The sequence below is a fragment of the Saccopteryx leptura genome, chromosome 4 (genome assembly GCF_036850995.1).
Source record: "Saccopteryx leptura isolate mSacLep1 chromosome 4, mSacLep1_pri_phased_curated, whole genome shotgun sequence".
NCBI classification, from domain to species: domain Eukaryota; kingdom Metazoa; phylum Chordata; class Mammalia; order Chiroptera; family Emballonuridae; genus Saccopteryx; species Saccopteryx leptura.
The window spans coordinates 36,423,447-36,436,465 of NC_089506.1; the positions used below are offsets into that span (position 1 = coordinate 36,423,447).

General features: G+C 53.5%; 1 protein-coding gene across 8 annotated transcripts in view; it reads right to left on the reverse strand.

The window, feature by feature from the left end:
- Window positions 1–13,019, reverse strand: part of MCF2L (MCF.2 cell line derived transforming sequence like) — a 189,885-nt gene that overhangs the window by 6,026 nt on the left and 170,840 nt on the right. For 5 of the 8 annotated variants that reach the window (XM_066380542.1, XM_066380536.1, XM_066380539.1 and 2 more), the window contains 11 exons: window positions 12,105–12,174; window positions 10,760–10,852; window positions 10,567–10,659; window positions 9,514–9,639; window positions 8,296–8,517; window positions 7,989–8,081; window positions 5,960–6,038; window positions 5,715–5,781; window positions 4,755–4,873; window positions 4,358–4,450; window positions 3,109–3,183 (listed from right to left, as the gene is read on the reverse strand). In XM_066380542.1, coding sequence (XP_066236639.1) covers window positions 3,109–3,183; window positions 4,358–4,450; window positions 4,755–4,873; window positions 5,715–5,781; window positions 5,960–6,038; window positions 7,989–8,081; window positions 8,296–8,517; window positions 9,514–9,639; window positions 10,567–10,659; window positions 10,760–10,852; window positions 12,105–12,174 — 1,130 coding nt within the window. The remainder of the gene's footprint in view (window positions 1–3,108; window positions 3,184–4,357; window positions 4,451–4,754; window positions 4,874–5,714; window positions 5,782–5,959; window positions 6,039–7,988; window positions 8,082–8,295; window positions 8,518–9,513; window positions 9,640–10,566; window positions 10,660–10,759; window positions 10,853–12,104; window positions 12,175–13,019) is intronic. The other 3 variants (XM_066380538.1, XM_066380544.1, XM_066380537.1) reach the window with 2 other exon arrangements.

The window sequence follows — 13,019 nt, forward strand, 5'->3', positions numbered from 1 at the left end:
GACTGCTCGTCAGGTCTGGGTTTGGGCACATCTAGTTCCAAGCTACATTTGTGGTGGCGAGAACATGCTTTCCCCCCAAAAAGAGAGGGTGCGGGGTGTGAAGGTACTATACAGCAAGACAAGTGCAAACGCACGCTCCCCTTTGCGAAGTCGGGGCTGCAAAGGGGCAAGTTGTCCAGCGGGCCAGTTCCCAAGGCTGATAAAGTTTAAGCTGGGCAATGAAAACCTTGTGTTTAAGAGGCAGTAGACTCTTTGCTAACTTATATCAAACTTAGTTCAGGACTGGCAAACTTCTCCCGCGAACGACTTGAAAGTAAATATTCAGGCTCTGTAGGTCACAACTCTCTGCCACAACTACTCAACTTGGCTGTTGTACAAAAGCAGTCATTGTAGATACAAAATTGAATAAGCTTGACCATCTTCCAATAAAATGTTATTCATGGAAATAAGAATTTGAATATTGTGTAATGTTCCCACTCTGAAATGTTATTTAAAATTTTTTTTTTCAACCACATGTAATTGGAAAAAAATCAAATGAACAAAATACTTTTCTATTGTATTAATATTGTTAAATGTTATGTGAACTTTTCAACTAGTATATAAAATCTCCATAAACAGTGTTTACCCATTAAAAAAAAAAAGAATAAAGAAAAAAAGAGGCAGTAGAAAGCCACCTTGGCCTTCCTCGAAGAGAGCTGGGACCCAGAGTCCTCCGTCAGCCAGCAGAACAGCGAGCCCGGGGAAGAAGGCGTGTGTCTGCCTGTGTTCTCAGAGCCAAAGAAGCCAGCAGAGGCCAGCACCCGCGGGCTCCTCCGCACTCCCCGCTTCACAGCGGGCTGTGCCCAGCAGGCCAGGAGAGCCTCTGAGCTTTGTGGACCTGGGGCCAGGCTCTGGGGCGGAGGAAGCCATGTGGCGCCTGGCTCTGCCCACCTCACCCCCAGGCTGGCGTCTAGGCAGGAATGCGGGGCTGTGAGTTTCCAGCTATAAACCATCCAGCCTCCCTGCTTCAGGCCCACCTGGAGTGGTCACAGTGTGGGAAGCTAAGATAGCACCACTGGGCAGGGGACACTGAGAGTCACAGTGCCTGGCTGCAAACATCGCCTCCCCTCCTGCCCACCACCAACAGACGCGGTGGGGTTTCTGGCATAACAGCAGAGGTCTGGGGATGAAGGCGGAGATTGTCCTCCGGGCTGGGAAGGGAAGGCCCGGAGGCAAGCCTTTGCGTGAAGAGTGGTGTGGTTGTTCGTATTAGGAACAACTCTGCCCTCTGGTGCCTGCAGAGAATAGGTTTTCTAGACACACAGCAGCGACACTCCCTCCTCTGCCCAGAAGCCTCGGAGTGAAACTTTTTAGCAGCCTTTAGTAGTGTCCCTTTCAAAACAGTGTGACAAGGGAGTAAGCAGAAAATACTGAGGCCCGACTGTGCCTGAGGCCCCAAGTGGGGGACAAGAACACAATATCCTAGGGCAGTGTAACAATCACAAGTCCTGACAGCACCGCTCTTTGATCTCCAGAGGGTGCTGGGGATTTTGCAAAAGGAAATTAGGCCAAAGTGACCATGAACATGAATATGGTCACCTCTATTTCTTGTGAAAAACGTCCTTGGTATTTGTTGATATTGAGTAAAACAATGGCCGATGAAGCTTTTGGGGAAGCAAGCACTTAAGCATTGGCCAGTGGGCCAGCCAGGAAGGCCCCAGTTCATCGCCATCTGCTCTCGACCAACCGAAGTGGCCAGTGATGACGGTGAGGAGGAAGCTAAGCACAGGCTGCTGAGCCCCAGGGGCACGGCTCAGGCCTTTCACACACATGTATTGTGACCCTGTAAGGTGGCCTCGTCTTCATGTTACAGCTGAGGAGATGAGTTTGCAGAGATGACAGAATTTGGCTAAAAAGCAGTAGCAGCAGCTTTGGAGCCACGCTGGGCTGTGCTCAAGCCCACACACACTGCTGCCCAACCCAACCACCCAGCCTCCTCCAGAAGGGGGACTCCACAGGGCAGAGGCCTCAGGCGTCTCTAGGTCTTAAGTAGAAAGTGAGTCAGGGACAAAAGTAGCCCTTCCTAGGAGATAGTCAACCAGAGGTGACTCTTCCCCAGGCGCCTGGGGCCAGCTGGGTGCTGCCCCTGTGAGGCTGTGGAAGGTCAGCAGGGCCCTGGTCTCTGAGCGCCATGCCCATGGCCAGCAAGAGGGCTCAGCCTGTGTCCTCAGGGTGCAGAGTATGGTTTGAAGCCAGAGTGGGCCTTGGGCGTCCTCTGGGTGGTCTCTGGTGGTGGTGTGGGGGGATTCTGGTTCAACCTACACCCCTCAGGAACCTTCCCAGTTGTTTGCAAAACTCAGGAAGAGTCACAAAGTGAAATGCTCTGAGAACTTGAGAGCCTGAAGCTGGACCAGGGGACGGGGTTCCGTGAAGCTGGACCAGGGGACGGGGTCTCCGTGAAGCTGGACCAGGGGACGGGTTTCCGTGAAGCTGGACCAGGGGACGGGTTTCCGTGAAACTAGACCAGGGGACGGGTTTCCGTGAAGCTGGACCAGGGGACGGGGTTTCCGTGGGCAGCAGAGGTAGGGCCTTTAGCCTTGGAATGTGAGGGGGCAGGAAAGGAGGAGGCCTGGTTTCCGACACCGAGCTTGACCCTACCTGTCTGTAGGATTGGTCATCTCCCCATGAAATGAGAGGTCTGATGGAATCCCATAGCTGCTATGTCTGTGTTTCCACCAGGAAGCGTTGGGATAAACTGGTCAAGTAGGGGGTGGCTGGTGTTGCAGGGGTCTGGGACAGGGGGGGCCATGCAGCCTACAAAGCCACTGAGTCAGAAAGCTCAGCCCACCCAACGCAGGTGTCAGCAGCCTCTAACTAGTGGCCAGAGGGTAGTTCTGTAGGTCTGAGCACACCTGGTGTGGGGAGATCAACCGAAAAGCTGACATCATCACAGTATCTGCTGCCAGAGCACCATGCTTTTGAACAGAACAATGAGTTTGCTTCTGGCAAGTAGCGACTGATGTCATTTTGCAGCCTAGACGATGCCCGATGGCAAGACAGACAGCAAGCGTCCCTAACCGGGCCGGGCAGCCAACAGCAGGCTACATCCGGAAGGTTGAGCCACTCTACCTCGTAAACCAAAAGGCGTTGGATCGCTCTTAACTTCATGTCGCTTAGCTTTTTTGTCAGGACTGGTAGGAGAAGCTGCAGAAGGAGGTAGAGGCAAAAACATAACAGGAGAGAAGAGAGAGAGAGTGAGGGTTGCAGGCAGAGCACAGAGTAGGCAGTGAGAAACACCAATTCATGCGGGATGGGCACAGATGGCGAATGGCTTCAGTTTCACTGACCTAGAAGTTACCTTCCTGGGAACAAAACTAAGCCAGCCAGGGAACTAAGAACTGACGGCAGAGCCTGAGGAAAAATAAGAGCCAAAACTGCATGCAGTGACACTAGCAATCAGCATCCTTGTTTTAGGGGCCATCGCTCGGTTCATTTTCTGAGTTCTGGGGACATTTTCTGAGCCATGCACATACTTTCCATTCTTAGCAAAGTACATTGTACCAGAATTTGTCCTTTTGTTTTCTTTTTTAAAAAGTTTGAGGCCAACTTAAAAATATTTTATAAATTGGGAAAAAAGCCCTCTAATTTTTTGGACCGGCCTCTGGACCAATGAAATGAAAAGAACCTGAGACAACACCGGTTTTTAGTCCCCAGCGGGGTGTCCTGTAAGGCCCCACCTGGAGCTCGAGGGCTGGCTTCATGGCTCTCTGGGTGTACGTCCCTCCCATATAGCTAGCTCCCTGTCCAGGAGCGCCCAAAGGCGGCCAAGGTTTCAGTGATCTCCTTCCACGGGGCCCTCGATCTGCCCTGTGCCCTAGCAGAGGCCCCAGGAGATCACTGGCACCAGCACCTGAGCGTTCTGGCACAGAGGCTGGTGACAGGAGCAAGGTGAATGCCCACAGGGACTGGCAGGAAAAGGCAAGAAAGGGGAGGTGGGCGTGGGAGCAAGGTGAGTGCCCACGGGGACTGGCAGGAAAAGGCACGAAAGGGGAGGTGGGCGTGGGAGGAGTTGGACCAAAAAAGCACATGACGAGTCGGTTGTGAGTAAGCTTCCTTAGGACGGTCCACCTCCACCTCCGCTTTCTCACAGAGAAGGCCCCCAAAGGGAGCACTGGCTGCCCGGGCAACAGCCACACCAGTGCCAGCGGGAAAGAGCGAATCGGCAGGAAATGTTTCTGGATGGCTGTACTTGGGGTGAAACTGGCAGATGCCCTGCCCGAGAATGTCCTCACGGATGATCACCACACAGATGGATGACAGACGTGTCGCCATGGCCAGGGACACGCCCAGGAAATGATTTCAGGTGGGTGCCTTTTACCTTTCTGACCTTTGAGGTTAGCAAAGCCCTGCAGAGTAAAGCGCTTCTTGGAAAGCGCAGAGCTTTCTGAGGTAGAGCTAGTGACTGTGTCATCTACAAAGGAAGAGAGAGGGACAGTGCAGAGGGTATCTGTAACCCAGGGTGACTCTGGGGAGGGCACGCGTCAGGTCCAGCCAGGGCTCAACTCTGGGGCTGGGTGTGCTGGATTAGGGCAAACACTGAACAAGAGGGGTGCTTCTGGGGGCTCCAGTGCTTTCTGTGGGGTGGGTAGGGAGCTCCGAACTCTTGACAAATGATCTTCTGTGCCCAGAGGAGGTTATGCACCCCGGTATGCCCGTTAGTGGACCCCTGTGATGCAGCTCCCAGTACACCTGGCTCAGAAGCTGCCGACACCCACCTTTGCCCTTTTCCGGGGGCTTCGGCAACGTTGCTGAGCTCACATATCCTTCCAGGCTCAGGGGGTCCGTTTTTCTCTCTTCCAACTTTTTGGTATTTCTTGTGTTCCCTTTTGAAGGACTAATGACATCAGACACATTGAAAAAGAAATAGAAAGTTGCTTGGTTAGTTTTTCAAAACTCTTCCTAAGGATTTGAGATGTCCAGACAGCCCTGACTTCCTATCCAGTGTTTAAAGTACGGCCCTGCCCCTGCGGAGTGCTCAGCATTTCTAGCTTAAGCCAGAACAGAACAAAACGAGGACAAAAGCACTTCCCAGCCACTGAGCAGGAGGCGGTGGTGTTATTGTCTTGAAGGAAAGGTCCTTTTCTTTTAAAACGATTGTTCTATGGATTCTTCCTTTAGATTGTACCTTGTTCCACAAATGCTTAGAGGTGGCTTATATATATGCAATAGGAACAATAACATTAAAAAAATAAGCAAATGAATAAAATAATGTAGGAAAAATAAGGGCAAAAAGGGTTTGTCAAGCCTTGGTGAAGGCTGGTGTCTGAAATGTGTCCTATCTCTGCAAGTGGTGGCTCAGAGCCTCTCGTGCCCAGTGGTCCCTGTCTGAGGTGCTACGGTCACCAAAATGCTTAACTGCTGTCTGGAACAGCCAGGCCACTTGCTGACTGTCATGGGGAATACCCCATAGACAGAAAGTAACTAGAGGACGCTGTTAGGGACGGGCCTCTGGCTGGGATTGGGGCCAGAGACACACGCTGTGAGGCTGACCCAGCGGGACTAACCCACCAGCCTGGGATTCCAGAGGAGAAGCACTCCACGGGGCACCAAGCAAGTGTGAAGTAACCTCATAGTCAAGAGAGTCAGGTGATCAGGGCTAAGTGAAGTCTGTGGCCTGTGCAAATTCCCACTCGTGACCCTCAGACGGTGGTGTTCCCAGTGCACGTGTCCCTCACCTCGTGTTGGAGGACGCTGGCAGAGGCAGGCTCTGGGACTGCTCCAGGGCCCTGTGCTGGCTGGCTTCTGCAAGGAGAACACAGACAAACCGCCCGTGCATGGCTGAAGAACTTGAGCCGGGCACCTTTAGTTCTAAATGCTATGGGATCTCAGACAGCTAAGAATTCTGAGATGGTTTGGAACATATATAAAAATGCCCCTGGTACAAAAGCTAAGAGAAAATAATGGCCAAAGACATTCTTACCTCGACAAGCCTGCAGCTGGCTGGTCAGCACTTTCCGAATCTCATTCACCCACGCTGCTTTAATCTCGGGAGTGGGTGCCTATCCCCCCAAAAGAAATGCCAAGAGGTAAGGACTCCCATTCCTTCAAGACACATGCTTTGGTATTTTACTCTTGAGCTTTCTGAGGACAATCTTAGGAATAGATAACCAGAGCACTGTATGTGAGGAAGAGGAAGGGAGCAAACAGTGACACGTCCCCTTGCTTCAGGCCTTTGCCCGTGAGCAGGGGCGTGAGTGGGCAGAGCCCAGGGTAGCGCAACACCTGCTGGGGGGCTGACAGCCAGCCCTGTATCTGCACAACCACTGAAGGCTGACGTGGTGGGAAAACACTGTGGCATAAACTGCCCCTGGAGGGCCGGTCTCTCTGGGAAGCGGCTCCGGTCCCGTCATAGATAACAAGGACAGCCAGAGTCTGAACTCTCACAAGTGGTTTCTAAACTTCCCAGGGCAGGGAGTCTATGAGGAGCATGAACCACAGCCAGGGCTCTGTCCTGCCTTAATACCGGGTGGGGCCTGAGGGGTAGTGCCAGGTGGACACTGGGCTCTGGGGCTCTGTCCTGCCTTAATACCGGGTGGGGCCTGAGGGGTAGTGCCAGGTGGACACTGGGCTCTGGGGCTCTGTCCTGCCTTAATGCAGGGTGGGGCCTGAGGGGTGGTGCCAGGTGGACACTGGGCTCTGGGGCTCTGTCCTACCTTAATGCAGGGTGGGGCCTGAGGGGTGGTGCCAGGTGGACACTGGGCTCTGGGGCTCTGTCCTGCCTTAATGCAGGGTGGGGCCTGAGGGGTGGTGCCAGGTGGACACTGGGCTCTGTGGCTCTGTCCTACCTTAATGCAGGGTGGGGCCTGAGGGGTAGTGCCAGGTGGACACTGGGCTCTGGGGCTCTGTCCTGCCTTAATACCGGGTGGGGCCTGAGGGGTAGTGCCAGGTGGACACTGGGCTCTGGGGCTCTGTCCTGCCTTAATGCAGGGTGGGGCCTGAGGGGTGGTGCCAGGTGGACACTGGGCTCTGGGGCTCTGTCCTGCCTTAATACCGGGTGGGGCCTGAGGGGTAGTGCCAGGTGGACACTGGGCTCTGGGGCTCTGTCCTGCCTTAATGCAGGGTGGGGCCTGAGGGGTGGTGCCAGGTGGACACTGGGCTCTGGGGCTCTGTCCTGCCTTAATGCAGGGTGGGGCCTGAGGGGTGGTGCCAGGTGGACACTGGGCTCTGGGGCTCTGTCCTGCCTTAATGCAGGGTGGGGCCTGAGGGGTGGTGCCAGGTGGACACTGGGCTCTGGCGCTCTGTCCTGCCTTAATACCGGGTGGGGCCTGAGGGGTAGTGCCAGGTGGACACTGGGCTCTGAAGACCCGTGTCCTTGCCTTCGCTCTTTGAGGCCCTTGGGTCTGGCTGTGCTGGTGGAGGTGTTGTGAGTTGTAGACAACTAAGTATAGTGTGACACAGGGTGGCCACACAGCCCTGGGTCCAAACCACCAAGTGGGTCAAAATATTGAAGGCAACCAGGAGAGGCACATCCCTGTGCTGGCTGACCCCTTCATGGGCCTCCCGGGGTCTTGCGTGGGCTCATGAATACACTTACAGCTCCACTCATCTGCCCTCATCAGCGAGGCAAGGACAGGTAAGGACTGAGAACGTACATTCCCCCAGGAGAACCCGGTCACGCGTGCAAGTGTGGAGCGGGCCAGCTGTGCTCCCCTGCACTGTCCACGGACACGTGGGCCGGGGCTGCAGGAGCCTGTGCTTGCTTTTCTGGAAAGACACTCCTGACACCCTAGCGTGCAGCGTTGCCCTGCACTGCGTCCTGGGCCCAGCTCAGGTGAAAGAGGGCCCAGGGAAGTCCCCCAAATTAATAGTGGGGCTCCTGGCCTTTGGGTACTAAAACACTGTGGAAGATTCTAGATACCCGCTTTCACTCGAAGCTTTCCATTGGCAGCACTAAAGAGATGCATGGAGTCCCTAACGCCTGGCTAGAGAGAGAAAGGTTGGGGTCCTACCTGGATGATGTAAACCTCCTCCCTGGCATTGTACCAGATCTCAAACTTCTTCACATCCCCTTTCACGTTCTCTGTTATGCCGACAGCTGTCATCTGAGAGGACAAAATAGGGAGACCAGTCTCAGTTCTGAAATGCAGGCTGAGGATGCCAGAGATCCCGGATGCCCACATCCAAAGATAAGAGGCGCGTGCCAGAAGGTAGACGTCGCGACCGAGGCTCAGTGACAACCTGGAACGGGTCCCCGACCCTTCTCTTCAGGGCCAGTGCCAGGAAGGTTTGCAGCTGCTGGAAACAGGCCTTACTCACATTTAAGGACTGCTTGTAGCTGTAGGATGGGGCTTTCTCGTACCCTTCCCCATTCTCCTCCCTCCTCTTGCAGAAGAGGACGGCCTTCTCGTGCAGGAACAGATGTCGCTGCATGGGCTTGAACCTGGCCAGGTCCTTCACCTTGGCGTGGCCCTTCTTGTGGTCAGTCCAGACGCTGAAGGAGCCCTGCATTAGCAGCTTCCCCAAGTCACTCAGGTTCCCCTAAAATGAATTGCAACACGAGGAGCATTTAAAACCCGGAATGAACACGGGGGTGGGGGTGGTGGGCTTTTAATGCATGTTGCTGAGGGAAGGAGGCCCGTCTGGGAAGGCTGCATTCCAGGTTCCAACTACGTCATGTTCGGAAAAAAGCAAAATTATGGTGACAGTCAAGGGAGGAGGGGTTTCTAGGCATGGGGGGCAGTGGCCAGGGCAGGATGGACAGGCAGGGCACAGGGTTGCTTTCGGCAGTGAAGCTAACTCTGTAAGACAACTACCCTGGTGGGCACCTCATGATAAATTGATGCAAACACCCAGAGTGAACCGGAATGTGCACTCTGGACTCTAGGCGATAATGATGTATCCGTGCTGGTTCACTGGTTGTAACAAACGTCCCGGGCTGGAGGGGGATGTTGATAATGCGGGAGGCTGTGTGTTGGGTGGGACAAGGGGTATACGGGAAATCTTTGTACCTTCCTCTCAATTATGCTGTGAACCTAAAACCGCTCTAAAAATAGTTTCTTCGTGAAAAGAAACCAAGAATGAAGGCTGACTAGAATTCTAGAAAGACAAACAAATTAATAAGTTGGCTTGATATGGGCATACAGAGGAGAAAGTAGAAATCTGACTTTAGTGTCCACTGGTCACATGTTTTCGGCCCCCAAACAGCATCAGAGAAAATAGATTTGAGGGATGATGCTGACCTCAAGAAAAGACCAGGATGAAGAGGTTTTCAGAGATGCTCCTCCAAAGGGTGAAAACTTCCCGGTTTTCTCTGTATGTTGTTGAGCCCTCATGTAGGCCCGCCCCAGGCCCCCTGAGTCAGACTACGTAGACTGATTCCAGGTAAGACCCAAGCTCGTCAAAGCTCCAGGGCACAGCTCTGCACTGGCCGTGGGCTGGCCTCAGCCCACTGTCTGGTAGATCCCCCCTCGGAGCAGGCTCGTCAGCGCCTCCAGCAGGAGGGGGAGAGAGCAGAAGCCCACCCACGGTCCTTACATCATAGCCCGTGATGGCGATGAGGTGCATGGAGTCGTTCACGGCCTTGAGGATGCCCAGGATGGAGCTCAGTGCCTCCTGGAGGTCCTCAGCCCCCTCACAGCTCTTGCTGTATTTCAACATTTCCTGGGGTGGGAGGGAAGAAGTCCTGATCACACACCCGTCTGGACACTGATCCCTACCACTCCCTTGAAAGCTGCTGCAACTCCAGTGCTGTCCCAGAGTGCAGGCCCTGGGTGGCCTTGAACACGGACCCTCAGGACGGAGGGTGTGGCTCCCTGCTCAGTTGTCAGTGCTGAGGTAAGACATACAAGCACGTAGACACCCACAGACTCCCTGAATGGGGGGTCTGCTCGGGGACCACTGGCCTAGGAGCAGCTTAGGAAGCTGCCCTCTTACCTCCCTGAAGCCCCTATACCCCGCCCCACAACAGCTTGGGTGGATGCTGCAAATTGGGGAAGTCCCCTGAGCCCGTGGACACGCAGTGGAGCTTGGCAAGTGCTGGTCCCTTGCAATCCCCCAGGGCCAGCACCCTCGTGTAGCTCTGACCCCAGCAAACTCAGACTGAGATCCCTGTCTCATGTCTCCCCACTTCTAAACCGGTTACTCCTTCCTTTCACATTTGACACCCTGAATAAACATCTGATTGCTTGTTATGTGGGCACTTTTCACCTCCATTCACTTTGCTCATCCCGGCCTGACACAAGCCAGGCCTGGCTGGGAAGACCCGCGTGGGAGCACAGCTCCAGTCAGCATGGAGGCGCTTTGAGCCTGTGATCTGTGAGGTGGGCTTTGCCATTTGTTCACCTCGGTGTCCCTGCCTGTGCCCCAACACCAACCAGCACACACAGACTCTCCACAAAGGTCTGTGAAGAGCCAGGCCCTTGCAGAGACGGGAGGAATATGGCTCAGAGACTATAGCATTCCACCATGGCCGGGGCAGCCGCCGCTAGGAGGGGGGGTGCCTGGCTTGGGGGGACTAGTGAGGGTGGCCGCAGGGTGGCCACACCGAGGGCGGGGCTCCAGGGGATGCCCAGCCAGGCGCGCTCTCACCTTGAGCAGCAGCTGGTACTTGGTGATCCTCTGCACTGGCTTCAGCAGGTAGGAGTCCAGACTCAGTTTGTGGTCCAGTTTCTTCTGGCATTCCTACAACCACCACACCTCCGGTTTAGACAGTTTTCATTGTTCTTTGTTAGAGAGTCAACTAGTAAAGGAGATCAGACTCTAAGGGAGCCCTGAAACATACCTGGAAGAACGGGCAGTCGGAGCACTGTCTCCACAGGCTCTCGGAGCGGGGCTTGTTCTGACAGTACTTCTCGTAGATCTGGAACTCCTCCATCTGGCCCGGGACAGAGCAGTGTCACAGCATGGCTCAGAGGGCCAGTCTGACTTCTTCCTGAATCCCCGTTCACCCCTCATCTCAGGTACCATGTCCCTCAGGGTGGGACAGTCAGGTAACATCCCCGCTAGAATCCCAGGTCTCAGGGCTGAATTGGCCCTGGACGTCTTTTATACAGATTAGCTCATTACGGCTGGCTTTGGCCACAGGAATAACAGTCTAGAACTAAACACAGGACCAACACAGACTTTCTGAAGAGAGAATCTCCAGAGCTCAGCCTACACATGGTGCTCGGACTGGCAAGCACGTCAGGGTCGCCTGCAGGCTGGTTAGAACAGACTGCTGCCTCCACTGCAGTTCTGATTTGGTGGGTCCAGGTTGGAACCTGAGACCCTGCGTTTATAACAAGTTCTTAAGGAGTTCTGATGCTGCTGGCCAGGGGAGCCACTTTGAGAACCACTGACCCACAGCATGGCTACCCCACCCCACTTCTAGATAGCACCCAGAAGCATTCTAGCCAGGCTGAGTCAAAAAACATCAGTATTGCTCCTCCCTTTCCTCCCTTTTCTGCCTTCTTCATCTCAATTCATTATAATAGTCTCAATTCATTATAATAGTAAGAATGACTGAGCTTCACTGAGATTAGTAAGCGGCACCATCCATTGCTAACCTAGCAGTTTATGGAGATCAACACCAGAGGGTCATGTGGGACCCCGCACAGAAAACAGCAGGCCCCTGGATCCGGCAGCCCTTCCTCCCAAAGCTTCTCCTCAACCCCCTTCCCTGCCACACACACACTTTAGCTGATCACCATCCCACCCTGGAAGGAGGCGGACATCTACTCTTTCAAAGAGAAGAAAAACAAGGCTCAGGGAATGTGGATGATCTTGTCCAACGTCCGCCAGTCAGTGAGCCCTGACCAGGACAAGAGCGAACACAAAACAAAACCCCAGCATGCAAAAGGCCCAGCTCTGTCTAACACTATCGAAACTTAGACGCTTGATAATTCTGGCATATCTCAAAGCTTGCGTTTTATAGTTTTTCTCTTTTTCAAACTAGTTACTGGGCTTTAGGAAAAAACCTATTCTTTCAGCCCTACCAAAAAGCGTTACATCATCTCAGCCAAACTGGAAACATTGGTACTTTGTGATTTCAGTTGGAGACTGTAAGAGAACTTAAAAGTTATTATTTTAAGTATTAGTAATTTGAGGAAGTAAGGCACGGAAAAGTATACATTTAAGAAAACACATACCCTTTCTAGAAAACACCTTCCGACCAGCTCTGGGCAGTCTATGTAGTTCTCTAGCTCTCTCAGGAATATTCTAGACAAAGAAAGTTTGGGTTAGGTTGTACGATAAACCACCTGAATCAGATGGCATCTGTAACAAACGAATAGCTTTTATTATCCAGACAGCTTTTATTCCTGGCTCTGGACAGTTCAGAAGGTCTTGTGGGTAAGAATACACAGTCAGATTTCAGGAACCTACAGCCCATACCTGTCACTCGCAGAGTCTGGCTGTATCAAACTCTCAGGGTTAAGCAGACGCGGCCCCATGGGTCCCTATATGTTTTTGGTGTTGGTGTTCACACAACACACAGAACAGCTTTTATTTTTATCAGCACAGACACAAGATGAAGAGGCTAAGAGCAGACAGACAGAGCATCTGGAGGTCCCGGAAGAGCAGCCCTCACAGCCGTGTGCTCTGTCGGGTTTCTGTAGATGCAGCGGGGTCCTGGTTCTGTCCCTGAGGCCTTCCCAATATAATATAGCTTTGTTCCTGAGCCATGTGCCCGCGTTTTCCTAAGTTTCAGGTAAATCCCACCGAGAAAGGAAGTTCCGGTGGCATCAGTTCGCTACACTAGTCATGCAGCCAGGGTCTCGGTGCCCAAGCACTGGCCAGAGCCACAGGGACGCTGAAGGTCCAAGTCCCTCACTCAATTAAAATCCAAGGGAAGGCTCTGAGGCGGGGTTTGGCCATCACCTGGTGCCTCCTTTATCAATAGGCGCATGAGAGATGTTAGTGACTGAGGAGCAAAAGCAGGTGGTGAGACAGAAGTCTCAGATGTCCCCTGAAATTCATAGGTGAGTGTGGCCCAAGTCCCACGCTGGCTGGGCTCCCCGGCCCTGGGCAGCACTGCGAGGGGATCAGCCCACAGCTGGCCCTTT